The following is a 19,168-nucleotide window of genomic DNA, read 5'->3' on the forward strand; positions in this document are numbered from 1 at the left end:
AATAGTAAAATTATCATTATGAAATGGGATGTCCCTATTTTCATCAGAGAAATGTTGGAGGGAGGCCTGGAAAGCTGCATTCAGAACCTGAGCGTGAAGCCCAACTTCTACCACCCTAGCTTCCAGGAGACAGTCCACCCAGCACATCTACAAATTCACCTGATGGGCCTTTGTCAGGTACTAGGCACATAGAAGCAGGTGGAAACCTTATGTACTTTACAGGTCTGTGGCAGGGCTCTTCTATATCATTGCGGGTGACTGGAGTTTTGGGGGAGGGGTGCTTCATTCAGGAGATACTGCATGTGATGCTGGCATGTTATACATGTGTTGTATAATGGGGGGGGGTTAATGGCTGAGATGTTCTAAAGTAGTATACAGGATCTAGTCCACATCTCCTTTCCCTTTGCTAACAATCTTTAAGAGCGCCGGTGGGTGGATGGCGGTACAAGAGCCTTCATGCACTTTTACCGTTGGCCTTAATACAGAACCAGAAAGAGGAGCTGAACAAGCAAAATAATATACTAGAGCAGGATAGCCAAAATGGTCCTGAGGTTAATGGACTACAGTTCCCATCATCTCTAGTCACTGGCCACATTGGCCAGTGATGGTGGAGGCCAATAGCATCTGCAGGACACCTGGTTGGCTGTCCCTCAAAAAAAGAGAAGTTCAGGACCTGCTTTGCCATTGTTTCCCTCCCATGTCTGGATTTGTGTCCCTCTTCCCTAGTGTGCCCCCTACTCCCAGCAGCCAGGAGCCACATGATCAGGATTATTATATGCTTCATCAGTGAGAGATTGCAGTACAGTGGTACCTCGGTTTACATATGCTTCAGGTTACATACGCATCAGGTTACAGACTCCGCTAACCCAGAAATAGTGCTTCAGGTTAAGAACTTTGCTTCAGGATGAGAACAGAAATCGTGCTCCGGCGGCGCGGCAGCAGCAGGAGGCCCCATTAGCTAAAGTGGTGCTTCAGGTTAAGAACAGTTTCAGGTTAAGAACGGACCTCCGGAACGAATTAAGTACTTAACCCGAGGTACCACTGTATCTATTCAATTTAAGGATAGGTTATGGAGCTTTCTCAGGAGCAACTGCAACCTACCTATTTATTTGCCTGGACGTATATTGCAACTCATCTTAAGCAAGCAGGCCAGTGACAATCACACTTCTGCTAAAATACTGTTTTGGGGTTTTTTAACTGTTTAATCATAAGACCATAGTTTTGCAGAACACAACACTGCTTGCAGTTTCATATTCAAGCTCTTTATTACCGGTATGTATATTGAGGGGATAGGGTGTTTAGTTCCAAGCAAGTGTGCACAGAATTGCAACTTTATGTGATTACAAACCCACTGTTCTGAAACCACTTCAAGGCAGTTTGAGGCCCATAGTTCTGCTGAAGCAAGGAACTTGCAACTAACTGTTCAGATTGAAGACTTTGTTCCCCCACCCTATTTGTATGAACAGGGTTTTCGTCTATAAACAACCCATCCTGTGCAATTAGGCACAACAAAATGATGCCATTTAAGGCATCATTGTAAATAAAATGTCTCAAGTGCTGCATATGAACAACTGCAGAAATTGCATATTTGAAGTTGACCTGTGTATATTTAGGATCCCAGCTGTGTTAGTGTGTTGCAGAAAACACAATAAAACTGTTTTGTATTTTAGCAAATTTATAAGCCTTTATGGGCCAGAACTCACTTCATTAGCTACGTGAAGTGGTCTCCATAGTGAAAAACCATAAGGCCTCTTGAGCAGTAGGTAAAATGAATACAAGATCCAATCAACATGGGTGTGGCCCACTGTTAGATTGCATTAAGTGTTATAATTGTGCTACCACCAAGAGCCCATTTACTTTGAATCCATTTCAATGGAAGTGACAAAAATTAAATACTTGGGTTTTAATTTTAACATTGGAACTGGACTGGTTTTAATTTTAACATTGGAATTGGCTGCACTATTGTACCAAGTAAAGAAGTAATCCTTTCTGGCATAACCTTATAAAGATGCAAAAAAATAAATATTTCTTTAATGGACCACCAGACTAGCCTTTAAATAAAATTCCATTGAATAAGCCTGATAATTTATTTGTTTAGTTGTTCCATTTATTCACCACCTTTTCTTCCAAGGAGCTCAGTGTGGTGTACATGGTTCTCCTCCTCCCCATTTCACCCTCACAACAACCCTGTGAGGTAGGTTAGGATTATAGATAATGACTGGCCCAAGGTCACCCAGTGAGCTTTATGGCTGAGTGGGGATTTGAACCCTGCTCTCCTAGGTCGTAGTCCAGCACTCTAACCATTAAGCAACACTGGCTATTGAAATAACAATGGGTACTGAAAGCCATATAGGTCCGTATAGTTAAAGCCATGGTTTTCCCAGTAGTGATGTATGGAAGTGAGAGCTGATAAAGAAGGCTGATCGCCGAAGAATTGATGCTTTTGAATTATGGTGCTGGAGGAGACTCTTGGGAGTCCCATGGACTGCAAGATGATCAAACGTATCCATTCTTAAGGAAATCAGCCCTGAGTGCTGACTGGAAGGACAGATCATGAAGCTGAGGCTCCAATACTTTGGCCACCTCATGAGAAGAGAAGACTCCCTGGAAAAGACCCTGATGCTGGGAAAGATGGAGGGCACAAGGAGAAGGGGACGACCAAGGACGAAATGGTTGGACAGTGTTCTCGAAGCTACAAACATGAGTCTCACCAAACTGCGGGAGGCAGTGGAAGACAGGAGTGCCTGGTCCATGGGGTCACGAAGAGTCGGATACGACTAAACGACAACAACAACTGAAAGCCATACCTAGACCTACTTGCAGGATGAGGACTGAAAGGAATACAATTTGGGATTTTAAAAGAAAAACAGAAACTGTCCTAAGCATATGAACTGGATAAAGAATCAATTGTAAGACCTGGGATGAGGACAGGGATGGTTTTTTGGGATTGATACCAGTGCTCTGATAGCCCAAGTCTAATCCCATTGATTCAAAAGTAACATCTCACCTGGCATTCATAGTGCTTACTACTTGGTGAATATTTAGTTACTGTTAGGTCCTGTTTTCTCCTCCAGGAGTTTGGGGTGGCTAACAATCACCATAAATTATAATAAATACAGTAAAACAATAGTTAAAACACCGACAAATCCACACCAACAATTAAAATATCATATAGTAGACAATAAAACTTTTAACAGTTATTCTTCATTCCATTTGTTCCAAAAGCGGTTGGCTTGGTCATGCCCACAGAATGGAAGCTGGCAGGATCCCCAAGGATGTGCTCTCCGGGGAGCTGGCTTCTGGCACCAGGCCAATTGGCAGACCAAAGATGCCTGCAAACATGACATGAAGGCTGGCAACATCAACCCTGCCATGTGGGAATCCCTTGCAGATGACCACAGAGCCTGGAGACAGGCAGACAAGTCACGTATCCATAGCAGTGACCAGAGGAGGAAGAGTGCCATGGTGCACCTGCAGCAGTACAACTGGACACCTTTATCTGCCCCCAACTGTAACAAAACATGTCTCTCCCTGCATCAGCGCTGCAACCTTCCAACAGTTAGACCTCATTCTCAAAGGCGCATACTTCCATTGTCTCCCAAGACAGATGCCAATAACCACTCTTAAGTTTGCACCTCATTTTTGTCAAGGTGGAAGACAACTAAGCATCACCTTGAAGGGAGTTCCACAAATGGGGGCTGCCCCCAAGAAACCCTGCTCAGTCATCATCTCACAGGCCATGCTTACCAACTGAATAATGAGAAGGAAGAAGAGTTTGGATTTGATATCCCGCTTTATCACTACCCGAAAGAGTCTCAAAGCAGCTAACATTCTCCTTTCCCTTTCCTCCCTCACAACAAACACTCTGAGGTGAGTGGGGCTGAGAGACTTCAGAGAAGTGTGACTGGCCCGAGGTCACCCAGCAGCTGCATGTGGAGGAGTGGAGACATGAACCCGGTTCACCAGATTACAAGTCTACAGCTCTTAACCACTACACCGCACTGGCTCTCTCACCAGTCTTAAAGCAGGATTGGTAGTTAGTGGGAAGACACTCCTTTAGGTTTTTCGGGCTCAAGAGTCATACAAGGCTTTGTACATCTGTACACCATTAATTGGGTCTGATAGCTAAAAGGCCAGTGCTGAGTTTTAAGTATCATTGTAATGTGGTCTCATCAACACCAGCAGTTACAATTTGTTTTAAAATGGTTGCATTTACATGACAAATGGTAAAACAGCTTTAGGATCTCAGTTGGTATAAATTAATGTTAAATGTTCAATTAGCTTTATGTATAAGAGGACATTCTTTTAAGATATGTGTGTTTTAAAACCAGAACTCTTATCTTATGAACAAGAACTCTGGAAATACAATGTGTATTACTGCTTCCCTATTTTAATACTTTTCATGTATGAATAAGGGACTTGGGGTTGATCCTGCATGCAATATAGTTCTCATCCAAGTACTGTCTTACATTATTTCTTCATTTAATTCAGATGTAGAGTTTCTGTGGAAAATCCAGTAAGTCACACCCACCTACCCAAAATGGTAAAACTGGATTGAACAGGCAAGGGGGAGACACAGGATGGTGTTTTGATAAGTACACTGTGAAAAACTTTCATTCAGGAGCTGCATCAAGTTCACAATAAACTGTGTGCAAGCAGTGTAAGAAATATATGTGTTATTATGGGCTTGTTAAAGTAACCTTTGTGAACATGGCTTGGGATAGGAGAGCATTTACTGTGGATTTGAATATGAAACAATTGCCATGGAATAATCTGTGTATATGTAGCTAGTTGATGAATCCTCACAACACTGAAAAAAAAGTCCAACATCAGTGCTCAAAATAGGCTTGCCATATTTCAAAAAGTGGAAAACCCGGACACAAAAGTTATATTTTTTTTAAAAGTGAAGTTGATGGGCTTTTTGGGGGGGGGGTCCAAGTTCTTGAACTTTTTTTTGTTTTGTCCAGTTGTCGTTTTTTTACAAGATCTACAGACATAGGCTGCCATATGTCTGGATTTTCCTTGACATTTCTGCAGACGTTTACGAGGGCTGAATATGTCCAGACGTATAGTATACCTAAAAATAGTGACCTGTGACCCAGGTTAAGGACCTGGCCTTGCTTGAGGTTATTCCCTAATTTGTTAGAAATACATGATGGTGTTTAACCACGAACAGAAACAACATTCTGCATGTACATTCTGTATCAGATACTTGATTTTCTTCTTAGAATGCAATGATTACGTATTATTTTAGCTTCCAAGTATCTTTTACTAGAAAACCAACGAACCTTATCCAACCTGCTCCCTGGGTACCAGGGTTAACGAGGAGTCCTAATGACCAGGCTAGGCCTCTAAGAGACTCGACACACGCCACTGAGCTTTGGGGCTGCTAATTCAAAAATGGAGGATGAGCGCCTCAACCATTAATTAATAATGTAGCTCTCTGTCTTCCTGCGTGTCACAAGCTGGAAAGGCGGTGATCGGCCAATAAAGATGTAGGGGAAAGAAGTCGAAAGCTCCTCCCAACAGCTCTTCCTCATTGAGAGCTGAAGTAGTAGATCAAAAACTTCCGAGGAGCGGGGTTGGTGGGGGGCAGAAATAAAAGAGGGGAGACGCATCAGATACCAGCCGGGCGGAAGGGGCAACCGAGTTACTAATCAGGTAGGAGGAGATGGCGCAGCCTTTACCTCTGTCTCAGGAGGGTCAATTTGCCTTACAGACCTTTCCGGGAAGACAGGGGAGGCGGGGGGGGGAGGCACTCTCGTGTACATCCTGACAGCAGGAAGGGAAGGCTCATCTAACAGCCTCTCAGCTGGAGGGGATCCCTCATTAAACATCAGATCAGACGGGGGGTGTGTGAGAAAGAGAGAGGAAAGGGGGGGGCGGGGAGAGAGGAGAGTCCCGACAGAAGCTGGCCGGGAAAGCAGATAAGCGATCAAAAAGACTTGCCCTCCTTCTCTTCCCTGTTTGCTTGGCATTTTGGAGAGAGCGGAAGGAGGTGCGCGGAACAGCGCGCCGGGCCGGTCAGAGGGCGACCCCCGTGGGCGGAGCGGGGGGGGGGGAGGCGGTGAGTCCAAGGGAGGCCTTAGACACCGGGGGAGGGGAATCCCCGGGTCGGTCGAGCACGTTGTGTGGCGGCGGAGGAGGGGGGGGAGTAGTAGTAGCAGCAGCAGCAGCAGCAGGAGGAGGGAGTAGTCGTTGCCGCCGCCGCCTGCTGTTCGGCGTCATGGCCCCATTGTGAGGCGGCCTAGGGGAGGGGGGGGGAAAGAGAGAGAGAAGCGGGGGAGGAAAGGAAGGATCCGCTCTCGCTCTCTCCCTTGCGCACACAGAGCTCGCTCAGTCCCAGGCGAGGAAGCGGCGTGTCAGGCGCACGCACACAAAAGGAACCGTCTTCGGGCTGCTGCTGCTGCTGCTTTCGCCGCTCCTCTTCGCCTCGACCTGACGCCCTCCTTTCTCTCTCTCTCTCTCCCCCCCCCCCCGCGCTACTCCTCATATACTCCACTTAGAAACGGGACCCGGGCGATGCCACTGTTACACCGAAAGCCCTTCGTGAGGGAGAAGCCCCCCGCTGACCTTCGGCCGGACGAGCGCGTCTTCTACTGCAAGGTCACCAACGAGATTTTCAGGAACTACGAGTAAGTCTGTCTCTCTCTCTCTCTCTCTCCCCCCCCCCTTTCCTCGTGGGCTCTGGCGGGCTGATTTGAACAGGAAAGCGCGGCGGAGGCGGCGGGAAATGGCTGACACCTGGCCTGGGAAAAGAAGAGGGTGGGGAGGGAATCCCCCTCCGAAAGGTCGGGGAAACCCCCTGACCACCCTTCTTACGAGGGGAGGAGAGGGCGTCGAGCCAGGTCCTGCCCGCTGTCCTTTAGCGCGCGCTCTTGTGTCTCCCCTCAGGACGGGGGGAGAGAGGAGGAATAAAAGTTTGTGGCAAGCGGTGGGGGGGGGGGTTTCTGGTCCCTCCCCGCCGCCCCTGTCCTTCTGGTATCCCGAGACCTACTCCCGCCGCATGTCAAAGCGGCTTCCACTTCCACTAGGCCTTTCGTAAGGTGCTCTCATTTGCCTCCGGTTTGTGGAAGCGACTTGGCGCGTTTGTCCGAATCCGAGCGCGGAAACTGCCTCACAGAAATCAACGGCCGGCCGGCCGGCCGCGTTGTACTATAGAGCCCGCTTTGGGGTCGGCGCGAAAAGGGAGCCTCCGGACGGGCGCTGCTAACCGCCCCGCGCGCACACTATTGTTTTCCCAGCAGCTGGCAGGACGGGGAATAAACGCGCCGCCTACTGTAGCCGCCCTCCCGCTCCCAAATGCGCCTCCGTTGGGTTTGAGTTCAAAACATCGACAGCCCCTCCTGCCGTCTCCTTTCATAGTGCAACTGAGTCGGGTTTTTATCTGTTTAAAAGCTCCCGACCCCCTTCAAACCTCTTTTGAAACCTCCCCCCTTCGCCCTCTTTTCGACACGCTAGGCGTTTTAGTACCCTAAACTTCCACCCGGGCGAGTAGGACTCGTCGGCACCTGTTTCTGAAGCTCCAAATGGGGTGATAATTCTGTTTCCGTAGTATCTGTCAGGGTTCTTCTAACGTTGGCAAGTACAATAGTTGAGCGTATTCAAGGGAAAGTGATGACGCATTTGAATGTGCTGGTTTAGCTAAAGCTGTGTATCTCAGTATTGTGCTTTATTGCCATGCATTAACAGTTCCATTGATTTTGTGGCTTTCACTCTGGCTTGTTCGGTTTTAAAAATGAAAGAGGAGGACAGTTGGTCCACAAGGTATTCTCTGTAATGGCAGGCTATTAATTAATTAGCTAAAAGTACTAGTCTAGTTAGTTAATGAAATAGAGCTCAGTACATCAACGCTACTTTTGGGTGAGATTTTAATGAAAATAAGAATTACAGTACGTATTTCCCAGTTTAGAGGAACCTTCAGTTTCTATAATAGCTTTTCACAGGACTGTTTCCCCAGGAGATGATGTGAATAGTAATTGCATGTAGTATTCAGTTAGCTTAAATTTAAAATATATTTATAAACTTCATTAGTTTATCCTTTTTCTTAAGTATTGGCATAGGTATGAAGAGAATATGTGAACTTTACATATTAAATGTAATATTAGGAAGGAGAAAAAGTTCTTCAGGACAAAAGTATTCATCCAGAACTCTGATAGCTAAGAAGTTGGAATATGTTTTTCATCCTTCCCCTATATTCACAATACTTTATGTATAATCCAGCCAAAGTTGAGCACTTTGAAGTCCAAAAAAAATTAGCTGGAGAGGTGAGCTATGCACAATTCTTCTACTGATATCAATAGGGTATAAAAATTATCAATGTTGTCCCAGGAACTGATAACACATAAGGGCATGTGCAGAGTTCCTTTCACTCAGCATTGAAGAAACCATTGCTAGACCCCCATTTGTTGGAGATGTGAGAAGGGATCTGGGGGCAAGAAAATTCCTATCAAATTATTCCATTTAGAAATGTAGCAGCAAGAGAAGAAATCTTACATTATTTTAATAATTGGACTGATTTTAGATATACTTAGGTAAGGTAAGGATATATAAGTTTGTAAAATACAGGATGCTCTTAATGCATTCTTGTATTTAACAGTTTATCTGGTAGTCAGAGGTAGCAAGTACGGTAATTCCATGTAGGCAAATGAGTGCTCTGGGGGGGGGGGGCAAGCAGGCAACCACTCATCTGTGTTAGCCACAGCGAATGGAAAGTCTCTTCCTCCATGAACAGTGGAACTGTAGTGGGCCAAACAGTTTTTTGTGTTTTTGTTTTTTACTAATAGGCTACACAAAGAAAAGGGATCTTCCCTTTCCCACAGCCAATATGTTGTCATTATTATTGTTGTCCTTAATGCTTTTCTTAACAAATTGTATTCCAAAGCAACTTGCTAAATAGTATAAAGATTAAAACCAGTATAAAACCAAAACAGAGTAAAAAACTAAAATTGCAGTTATGCATTTAAGAGACACATCCCCACACAATTGGGGATTGTGGTTTTGCTCCCATCAAACTACAACCTATCACCAAGGTTCATTCTTGGCTTATTGACTATGGTTTATTTGAGTAAAACATCCATAGGCCCTGGTTTGGACATAATACTTAACCCAGGGATCATGGTTTGTTATCCCTGGCTGCGTGCTTGTGGAAAGAAGCAGAATCATCAGTTACCGTTACAAAAGAACTGGTCTTGCGTTTCTGATTTATCAAATTTGTATGCATATATATAGTGTTGCAATTATATACGTGCAACAGCTCAATGAGGTGGAGATAAAGTGGCTACTCCAGATTAATCAGGGTTTCGGGCCAGGTATTTTGGGCTAAGTCCAACAGTTTTATTACATGATGCTGGCTGTAAGGTTTGGAGAGACACCATGTTCTGTGGTACAAGGAAACCATGGGACATGCATGCTTTCCCAGGTTACTGTTTCTGTTACAGTGATTGCAAACCTGCATGAATCTCATTAGCTAGGTGATAGACTGATTCAATTTTTGCTTGTAGTGCTTTTTAAAGTTTTATATATATGTATATTTTATTGTAAGCTGTTTTGGACAGGTATTTGCCTAAAAGCAGCCTAAAAAACTAATTAATAGAAGTCGTAAGATTCCCTACTATCCACATAACATATCCACAAATTCAGCTAAATTAAAGTTTCAGGAATTTTTATACTACTATAAAACACTTCTGGAGCACCAGAAGATTTGGCATTTTCTCCACTCCTTATTCAGTTAGAAGAGAGTGGCAAAACTTTCATCTTAGTAGCATCAACTCTTTGCCACCTAAGAAGTTCACTGAACCCATAAAGTGCCGTCTTTAGTAGTTGCCCATAAAATGGACTGTAGCCCAGCAGCCAATCATTAAAATCATAATCATATTATTAGTATCTCTAGACCAATTGAATCTTGGTTGCTTTGTTGACAGTCCCCCTGGTTGAAAGTCTTGCAGCTGAATGCTAGTTCAGTTAATGGGAAGACAGCTGCCATCCAGAATTTAATCCTGGATGAGCATGCTGACCTGGCATATATTACAAAGACCTGGCTGTATGTAAATCTTTCCCAGCTTTTGTCTGCCAGTTTTTCCAAACAGTAGCAGGTGGCCTAGTGGGCTATAGTGATTCCATTCCCATACCCAGGTGCCTCATTCAACATTACAGTTTTCATTATTCATTTAATTATAGTTTTGAGCATGTGTTTTTTTATGGTGGGTGTTCAGAATAGGGATTCTGTTGGTGTATAGTCCTTAAGCAGTCTCCTTATTTAAGATAGCCAGGGTGATATTGCTGAGAACTTCAACATTCCCTGTTGGAAGTGGCTCAGTATATCATTGCTTCATGGCAATCATGGGTCCATGGGTTCGGGTCATACTTACCTGTGTCTCTGATGGGATTCTGCTCACTTTGAAAAGAAAATGAAATGAATGAAACTGATATAGGAGACAAAGTAAAATTGGTAACCTTAGGACGTTACCAGTACACATGAACAAAAAATGCTTGTGACTCCCACATCTCCAGACCTGCCTCCCAAATCAAGCTCACATTTGAGCAAGTGAGTAGGAGATTGGTGTGAGAAGAACAGAATTCTATGATGAATCAGGTAAAATCTGAGGTTTAGTCACAGTTGTACCACATAATTGGTGTCCCACATAAGACATGTTGGGTTTGGAATTGATTTTATTTATTTATTTATTTTTATTTTTATTTTTTTATAAAAATTTTATTAGGTTTTCACATTTTATAAAACAAAAACAAAAACAAAACAAAACATATATATTTTTAAACTCTTACTTTCATTACCCCCTTTCCCTGACTCCCCCCCACCCCCTCTTCATACATCCCAATTCCAAAAATTAGTTCAGCAAGTTCTTATCTCCCATCTTTAACATATTATTGTTATTTTTAAACTTAATCCTTTTTACTTATCCAAATTTAATTTATCCAATTCTCTTTTAAACATTAAATCTTTTTTTTTCTAAGGTCGACCTAATTACCCTTCCACGAATTTTTCCCTTTGTATTTTTGTTAATTATATGTCATAATGGCCAAATACAAAAATCATAAAATTTTGAAATTCTGTTCTCCCCTCCCTCCCTACCCCAGTTTCCATCCCTTCCCAAGCAGTTATCCTAGCCCGGATTCCTCACATCAGAGGCCTTCAAGTCTCTGTCAGTCTCTCTCTGCCGATTTTGTTGGTAGCCCTTTTTGTTGGTCCTCAGGTCTCGAAGGAATTCTATCTCAGTCACATCATATTTTCTTCCATCCAAGATACTTAATAGCAGTTGCTGCAAAAAGTCAGTTGATCTCCCATACTCAAGGAGGAAGTCCCAATCATATTTCTTTACTCTTTTGAATTCCAATATTCCAAGTGCTCCCGGGACTTCCTCCTTCATCTTTCTCATCTTTCGCAGATTCGTAATCCAAAGATCTTCTTCTTTATTTCCTGACAATATGGGCTTCTGATTGATATTTTCCTGCACTTTTTCCATTCCTTCTTTTCTCTCCACCGGTTCCAAAAAAGTTTTTTCTGGTTCAGCTGCAGATTCCTTATCAGGCAAATCCTTTATGCATTCAGCAGAGTCGTTTGTTTTGGAATTCAAGGTCATAAGTTCTTTGTTCATAGCCGTACTCTGCTCTTGCAGGATTCCCACGAGAAAAAACATTCTTTCTATCTCTACCAGTAATTTTCCCTCTGCAGCCATTGTAATGTCTCTAGTTCCCCCTAGGGGGATTACAGTTGCTTGATAGTCCTTTTCCAACAGCCCGTTACTTTGTTGTTTATGACTACGTTGTTTCCAGCCACCTCAGTTCAAAAGCAACACTTTTAGTTCAGAAAGTTATTAAATAACAAAGTTCTTAAATTTTAGCCGCCCGTTTGACAGCTCCTTTGACAGCTGTCAAACTCCTTGTTCTTTTTCCTCCGGCTCACACACAGGACGCTCCCGGGTTCAGGAGGGGGGGGGGTTACACAAAAGCTTCCAAAACTCCTCACTTTCTCTCCAGCACAAAGACTTCTTCTGTCAAACTCATGGAAATATTTTTTATCTAACACCAAAAACAGTACTCTCCACCTTAGTCCACCGATCCTTGCTTTAGATCGTTTGTAGATAGGGGGGTGCGGACTTCCCTTTAGCACATCCCCCGGTTGTACCGAATTCAAAGATATAGATTTTAAAGTCCAAATTCCATTCTACTCACGGGTTATTTGTTTCCAGTCCGAATTTTGGGGAAAAAGTCAGCGCTGTCCGGCCATGGCACGCGGCTTCGCTCCACTGAAGTAGCGGTCTACTCTCAGCACCACGCCGCTCCCCGTACCCTCTCCGTAGCCTTTAAAAAGGCTCTTCGTGGGTCAGGGAGGGCGCTTAAAGGTGCCCACCGAGTCACCAAGTCCGCAGGCTTCCGCGCCTGCGGTTTATGAGGGTCCCCGCGTGGCCGGCGCGGTAGGACCCGTCTTCAGCAGAGCCGATTCCCTCCGGAGCTCGGAGGGAATCCGCCATTAGCCGATCGCGCTAACCCGGAAGTCTCTGGAATTAATTTTATTTAAACTCAAATGAGATTACATCTCCCCAAAGCATAATGAGGTACAGTATTCTTTTTGAAGACCAATATATGCGAGAGAAAGAAGCTTTAATGGAAGTGTTGGCCTCAAGGTGAAGTTTTGAAACCAGGAGCGGGGCAGAGCAGGGTGTTTGCAGACTTTTCCAATTACATGTGATTTCACAGAACGTGCGATGACCTTGAATGCAATCCCCGTTCAAAGTGGGGGTTGCCTATACTTAAACATGTATTTGACATGTTCAGTTATTTTAACTTTCTCTGTTGCAGTGACTTTTTTGAACGAACCATTCTGTGTAATAGCCTTGTGTGGAGTTGTGCTGTTACCGGTAAACCTGGACTCACCTATCAGGAAGCACTAGAATCAGAAAAGAAAGCCCTACAAAATCTCCAGAACTTTCCAGAGCCACTTATTGTTCCAGTTCTATACTTAGTTACCCTCACTCAGCGCTCACGACTTCATGAAGTTTGTGATGACATCTTTGCTTATATCAAGGACCGTTATTTTGTTGGTGAAATTGTTGCAGTACTTAGGAATAATGGTGAAAGGTAAGTATTTCTTATATTTGCCAGTTTTGAGGATAAATATTTATGGCTCTTGTAAAAAGAAAACAAAATCTAGGGTTATCTTGTGAACAGCTTAATTTTAAGTAGCTTTGGCTGGTCACACGGCTAGAATCTGTGGTTAAATTTGTAGCTAGATCAGATTCTTCAACCCAGTTCCTTTTTTCCTTATCTGGAAGATTTTGACTGACAGATTAAGGGTTTCTGAGATACAAAGCATTATTCTGTATTTATAGAATGGGTGGGATATAAATATAAATAAAAAGCACACTGCCTGCATGATAATGTTTTATTTTGCTGTGTTTTCAGTCATTTAAAAAACAATGGCCTCAATGCAGATGCATGAGATGCTCACCATGTTTAAATAATTTGGAATATGTAACAGATTTGAACTCCCTCCTCTCCTCTGTGTCCCAAACATTATGTGTGCATCAGCACTAACTTAATTTCCTTTTAAAAATAATTTGGAAACCCACTTCAAATATTAATTCAAAATATAATTAAGAAAGCAAACATAGTTTTAGTGATAACTGGGGCTATTCAGCTATAATGCTACCCCATGTCTAAATGAAACCATAACTGGGAAGGGGAAATTCACACATGAGGAAAGGGGGAGTAGAAGGAGCCCATACCTTGTCCCTGATCTTCTAGCCATTCGTAGGATATCAGGAACTTCAGGTATACAACTGATTAATTTCAAACTGGAATCAACTTGTGAATTATGCTGGATGAAACCAAAAATTAATCCTCGAAACATGGAAGTTCTGTCTTCAAGTGCTCACCAAGGTTTGTTCTTGGCTTATGGCTTGTTATAATATGGGTTGAAGCTAAGCCATTGCTGGCACATTCTCCCCCCCTCCTCCTAAGCTAATAGGCTGTCTTCTCTCATCCCTTTCTGTCATCTTACCTCCCATCCCCTATGTCCTTGTTAGTCTACACAGAATGCAGCTGAACTGAAACAACTGAACTAATGAACACAGCTGTTTTAATGCAGTGAATCCTAATATGCTAAACGTAGTCTGGTCTATTATACAATTGGCAAGGCCTGTCCTGTACTTTTTAGCAATAGCAATATGTATGTAAGTGTAACATCTACGACAAGAGGTGTTACTTGCATATTTTCCTTTTGCATTGAACAATTTAATGGTTGTCTTCATTAGGTGACATGCTCACAAAAAATGGAGGCTTACAATGTGTCAGGAAGCAAATGGGCCATTATTAAGACGAGATTAGACAACAATCATGTTATCCTTGTTTATTTGGGTCATCAACTGTAATAAAGGATAATCTTTTTTGCTAGTGTAGATACACAAACAACATAGAACCTTTTATTTCCCCACTTTCTTGTGTTTAATACCTCGTTTCTCAGTAACATAGCAGACATTCATTTTAAGATGTTTTCTTATCTGGATAAAACAAGAGGCTTTGTGATTAATGCTGAAAACCAAAACAGATAATTTAATATGACTGCTGTAGTAGGACATTGTCAATAGGGTAAATGTATTACTGTATATAGCAGATGTACTCTCATACTTGCAATGTGCTGAAGACTCTTATGTGGAAATTCTCCCTACTCTTGCATTGGTTTTCATTTTGGAGTACTGTTCTTCATGCAGATAGTCTTGCTTCATGCAAATAGTCTTTGCATAAGGAAAGTGAAAACAAATTAAGACTTTTGCCTTTGCAGGGGCTTACAAAAGGCATGAGAATGGCTGTAATACCCACTTATTATAGCACCACACAAACTTACACTAGCGCTTATGCAGTTGCAGAAAAGCACTAGTGACTGCTTTTCTTCCCACCTCTGTTTGCATCCCATAATAAATTATGGAACTACATGGATATGTGATAAGAACATAGATAAAGTAAAGCTGATTTTAAGTTCACAGACTATCCAAGGGTTAGAAGGAACGAGCACATAGTTTACATTTTGACTCTGCTCTTGAAACATTCTTCCCACTTTTTATCTGTCTGTTAGTATAAAATGATAGTGGATTGCAAACTACTTTTAGGTATATATTTCAGTAAGTAAATCATTTTGCACTATAAAAATGGTATGTTCTTATGTTTGCTTTGTTTCAGACTACAGTGTAAGATTTTGGAAGTTAAAGCACCAGTGCATCAAAATGGAATGGCTAATGGCCACGTTAACAATTCCGATGGAGTCACTATCGTAATTAGTGATAGTGATGATTCAGACTTGGATACCAGTTCTGCACAAAATGGGTAAAATATTAGTTTTATATCTGGAAAATATGGGTAGTTTTAAAAGGTTACAAAAACTGGATTAGAATAGTTGCTTAATGTAAAACCTCTATGCAGCCATTTTGCCTATAGTGGAATGGAATTACAACATTCCAGAATCTGAGATGTCACCTGAGTTATGTGCATTTGTTGGAGCAGGTCTGCATATAAGCCTCGAATGCTGTGTCTGTGTGAAAATTAATACGATTAAATATTTTTTCCTGTTGTTGTTTAGGGCAAACATTTGGTTTTAAAAATACTAATTATATTCCAATTCTTTATGTGAGATTGTTTTGTACATTTTAATTACATTTAACTACATAATTAATTTCTTGTAGTTTGAAGGAGTTAATTCATTGAAATGGTGCACAGAAATGTTTCTGTTCAGAGAGAGGAAATTAATTGATAATTTGTTTTTAGGAAGGAAAAAGCCATAACTGAACCCTCCTTGTTCAAGTACAAAGTGAAGCCTATTAAGAAACAATTGTATGAATCTGTTACAGTGAAAGCATCTCAGATATGGTAAGCACTGAAGGCTATGGTCCTACTGCCCTATATGCATATAAGGAGCAATGTTGAGTGGATAGCTCAAAAATAAATCACTGGCTACACACATACTAAAATGTCTGACAGGCAGAATGTGAATGGGTGAGTCTTTTCCCATAACTGTATTTCCATAGTGGAAAAGGCTTAACCTGTTCAGTACCTGCCAGCTACACACTGGGAGCCAGTGTGGTGTAGTGGTTAAGAGTGGTAGACTTGTAATCTGGAGAACTGGGTTCGCGTCTCTGCTCCTCCACATGCAGCTGCTGGGTGACCTTGGGCTAGTCACACTTCTTTGAAGTCTCTCAGTCCCACTCACCTCACACAGTGTTTGTTGTGGGGGAGGAAGGGAAAGGAGAATGTTAGCCGCTTTGTGACTCCTTTGGGTAGTGATAAAGTGGGATATCACATCCAAACTCTTCTCTTCTTAAAGGCACAAAGACCCAAAGCCAACCCTAAACTAAAGCCTAGGTTGTAATCCTTGAACTTACTTTCCCTGCACACATACACACTCACCGTACGAATATAGACCACAGAGACACATACATCTCTTCCTCTCCCTTTGCCCAAGTGCGTCTCTCATAGGCCACACATAGAAGCACACACCTCTCTCTTACACACAGCACATACATCTCTCTCTTTCACACAAACATTCATACCTATCTCCCATTCTCTCATCCCAAGGTCTCGATCATGTACAGGCATCCCCCCATCTGCTCAGTTCAGTTCACATGTGACTGCATGTATGTGCAGCCCTGGAAACCCAGAAGTGGGGGGAGAGACCCGAAGAGCATCAGCAAGGCCCTTCTGCTCCTCCAGCTTGCAAGGAGACCCTCCCTAGAGCATGAAGGGGACATCCTCTATGGGCTCCGGGGAGGGTCTCCTTGCGTGCTGGAGTTGCAGTGGGGTTTTGCTGAGTCTCTTCAGCCTCCTGGCTAACATCTGACACGCTGGAAAGCGGCTGCTGCTGGGCTTTTCCGCTGGAGGCTAGTTGAGGCTGCTCAGCTGGTGTGGGGTCAGCTGAGCAGCCTCAAGCCTCTGACTCAAAAGGAGTTCCTCCCTAGAGCCTGAAGAGGACATCCCCTTTGAACTCCAGAGAAGGTCTCCTCAAGAGCTGGAGGCGCAGCAGGGTGCCCCCCATTTATGCACATTTCACTTACGCTCGTAGGGGGCTAGAACGTAATGTCTGCCATTCAAAACAAAAGAAAAAACTCCCTCCAAAACATTCCCATTCGCCCCACCAAAAATAAAAAAAATACACAAGGACCACAAACCTGGCACCTGCAGATGCTGGGTTGGCAATCTCTGGATTATAGTACCGTAAGAGCACTTGGTTAATCTTGACTCTATTTCAGGAATGATTTGGTATTTATATTACCTAATTAGAATTGCCAGGAACAGTAGTTCCTGAAAAAAATACTTGATAGAATAGTTTCCTCTTGAAAACTAAATTTAGGAACTATTTTAGTGTGCCAGTTCAGTTGGGAATCATCTTTGATATCGATGCATGTTCCTTTTCTTTTTGTCCTGTACTATAGCCGGAGGAAACATCTATTTTCTCGTGACAGACTGAAGCTCTTTTTGAAGCAACACTGTGAATCATATGATGGCATTGTTAAAATTAAGGTAATCAAATAATTAAACAAGTTGAAGCAAGACTGTACTTTGATCATATTATGGGCAGTGAAATTAGTTTGATACCCAGTTTAGTTGCTGTGTTATTGTGTGTGTGTGTAGTTTGATGCCACCATTAATTATTGCTTTATTGTTTGTTTTTAGCTGTTCTTTAATATTGTGAACCACCTTGAATTTTTTTTTAATCAAATAAGTATATAATTACAGTTTTCATGAAATGGTAAACTATGGTTTGACTGTCGTCCGACCTACATATACTGTACTATACTGTCCTTTTTTGGCCCAGGTTTTAGGTAAAGGATAGCCTGCTGTCAGTAGGGCATGAGAGTACACTAGGAGTGCATGAGCCCAAGCTGTTTTTATATGAATCAGCCTCAAGGTGTTCAGGCACTACACTTTAGAGATGAGAAGAACTCATTTTAAAAAAGTCTCTAGTGGTAGTAGCAAGTACTTCTTTTATTTATTAGCCCTTGTTTTCCAACTATTGTGCAATGCTACTATGGTTTCGTATACTGTAAATTGGAATCTGATTTGAGACAATAGTGGTGTATTTTTCATTGCAATGTTGCATTTGTGTTAAAAGGACACAGAAAAAGAAGATAATTCTCCACCCCCAATTCACTCATGATTAATTTATTTCAGTGATGCTTACTAAAGAGTGTTCCGTTTACTACAGATACCTCATTCCTGTGGTGTTGATTAGGAAATAATGGCTAATGGTGTCTCTAAAACAGTAGCTTGTTAGCCAGTGTGTACATGCAAGAGCAGGCAGCCTTCTCAACAATCTTTCCCCATCTTTCTCTACCAGGCAATATCAGTTGCAAAATACAAGATAGCAGAACAGAATTTTTCCTACCTCTTTCCTGATGATCCACCCACTTTTGTCTTCAGTCCTCCAAACAGACGGCGAAGGAGACCTCCAAAGATGGCATCTGATGATCATGTAAGTAATGTAGTACTTTTTAATCTGCTTTTCAACAAGAAACAGCAGTGGATTGCATCCTACAGCAATTCAAAACTGCAAAGTACCTTGCTATCTTGTGTTTTTCATATTTGCCATTAGTTGTCTTAGGTAAGTCAAAATTGTTCCACAGTTGGCCATATAATACTCTGAGAGATAATAATTTCTATACCAAGGCCCTGAAAGTCCATGGGCACAGGTGGGACTTAAAAACCTGGCCTCTTATATGCAGTGAGGCTGGATTAAACTGGTGTTTACATTTGGAATGACAGTAGTCAAAACTTGCTATTGCCACAAAATAAAACACATTTCTAGTTTTATTCATTCATCATATATATTTTAACTTGGCGATATGTTCCATCAAGCTGTTAAAAGATTTTGGTTTTTCAATTATTGCCCTTTCATGAGTTTCTCCTTTTGTCTTCAGGAGGATTTTGTTGCAAAAGAGCAGCTTAGTCCTAGAAATGCAAGCAGTGCAGCAAAAGAAAGGGCAAGACTCCAAAAAGAAAAAGACGAAATGAGGGCCATGGGTAAGTACAAGCTTACGCGATGAATAAGCTTTTTTTTTAGATGAAAAACGTGCATAATGGGCTGGCTTTTGTTGATTCTGTAGAACTAGTGCTGTAGTTTTTAGTGTATTACCCTTCAAAGAAAGAAGCTGTTGCAGTCCTG

The 19,168-nt window shown here is 42.4% G+C and overlaps 1 protein-coding gene across 6 annotated transcripts in view; it reads left to right on the forward strand.

Annotated features, from left to right (window-relative positions):
- Positions 1-5,260: 5,260 nt before the first annotated feature.
- BAZ1A (bromodomain adjacent to zinc finger domain 1A) overlaps positions 5,261-19,168 on the forward strand; it is a 45,613-nt gene continuing 31,705 nt past the window's right edge. For 2 of the 6 annotated variants that reach the window (XM_079954315.1, XM_079954317.1), the window contains exons 1-8: positions 5,264-5,661; positions 6,507-6,635; positions 12,820-13,098; positions 15,196-15,339; positions 15,778-15,879; positions 17,439-17,526; positions 18,344-18,478; positions 18,924-19,026. In XM_079954315.1, the coding sequence (XP_079810441.1) occupies positions 6,523-6,635; positions 12,820-13,098; positions 15,196-15,339; positions 15,778-15,879; positions 17,439-17,526; positions 18,344-18,478; positions 18,924-19,026 (964 nt within the window). In that variant the 5' untranslated portion in view covers positions 5,264-5,661; positions 6,507-6,522. Of the gene's footprint in view, positions 5,662-6,506; positions 6,636-12,819; positions 13,099-15,195; positions 15,340-15,777; positions 15,880-17,438; positions 17,527-18,343; positions 18,479-18,923; positions 19,027-19,168 lie in introns of those variants that run through there. The other 4 variants (XM_079954316.1, XM_079954320.1, XM_079954318.1 and 1 more) reach the window with 3 other exon arrangements.

Source organism: Podarcis cretensis (assembly GCF_951804945.1).
Source record: "Podarcis cretensis genome assembly, chromosome: 1".
NCBI lineage: Eukaryota > Metazoa > Chordata > Lepidosauria > Squamata > Lacertidae > Podarcis > Podarcis cretensis.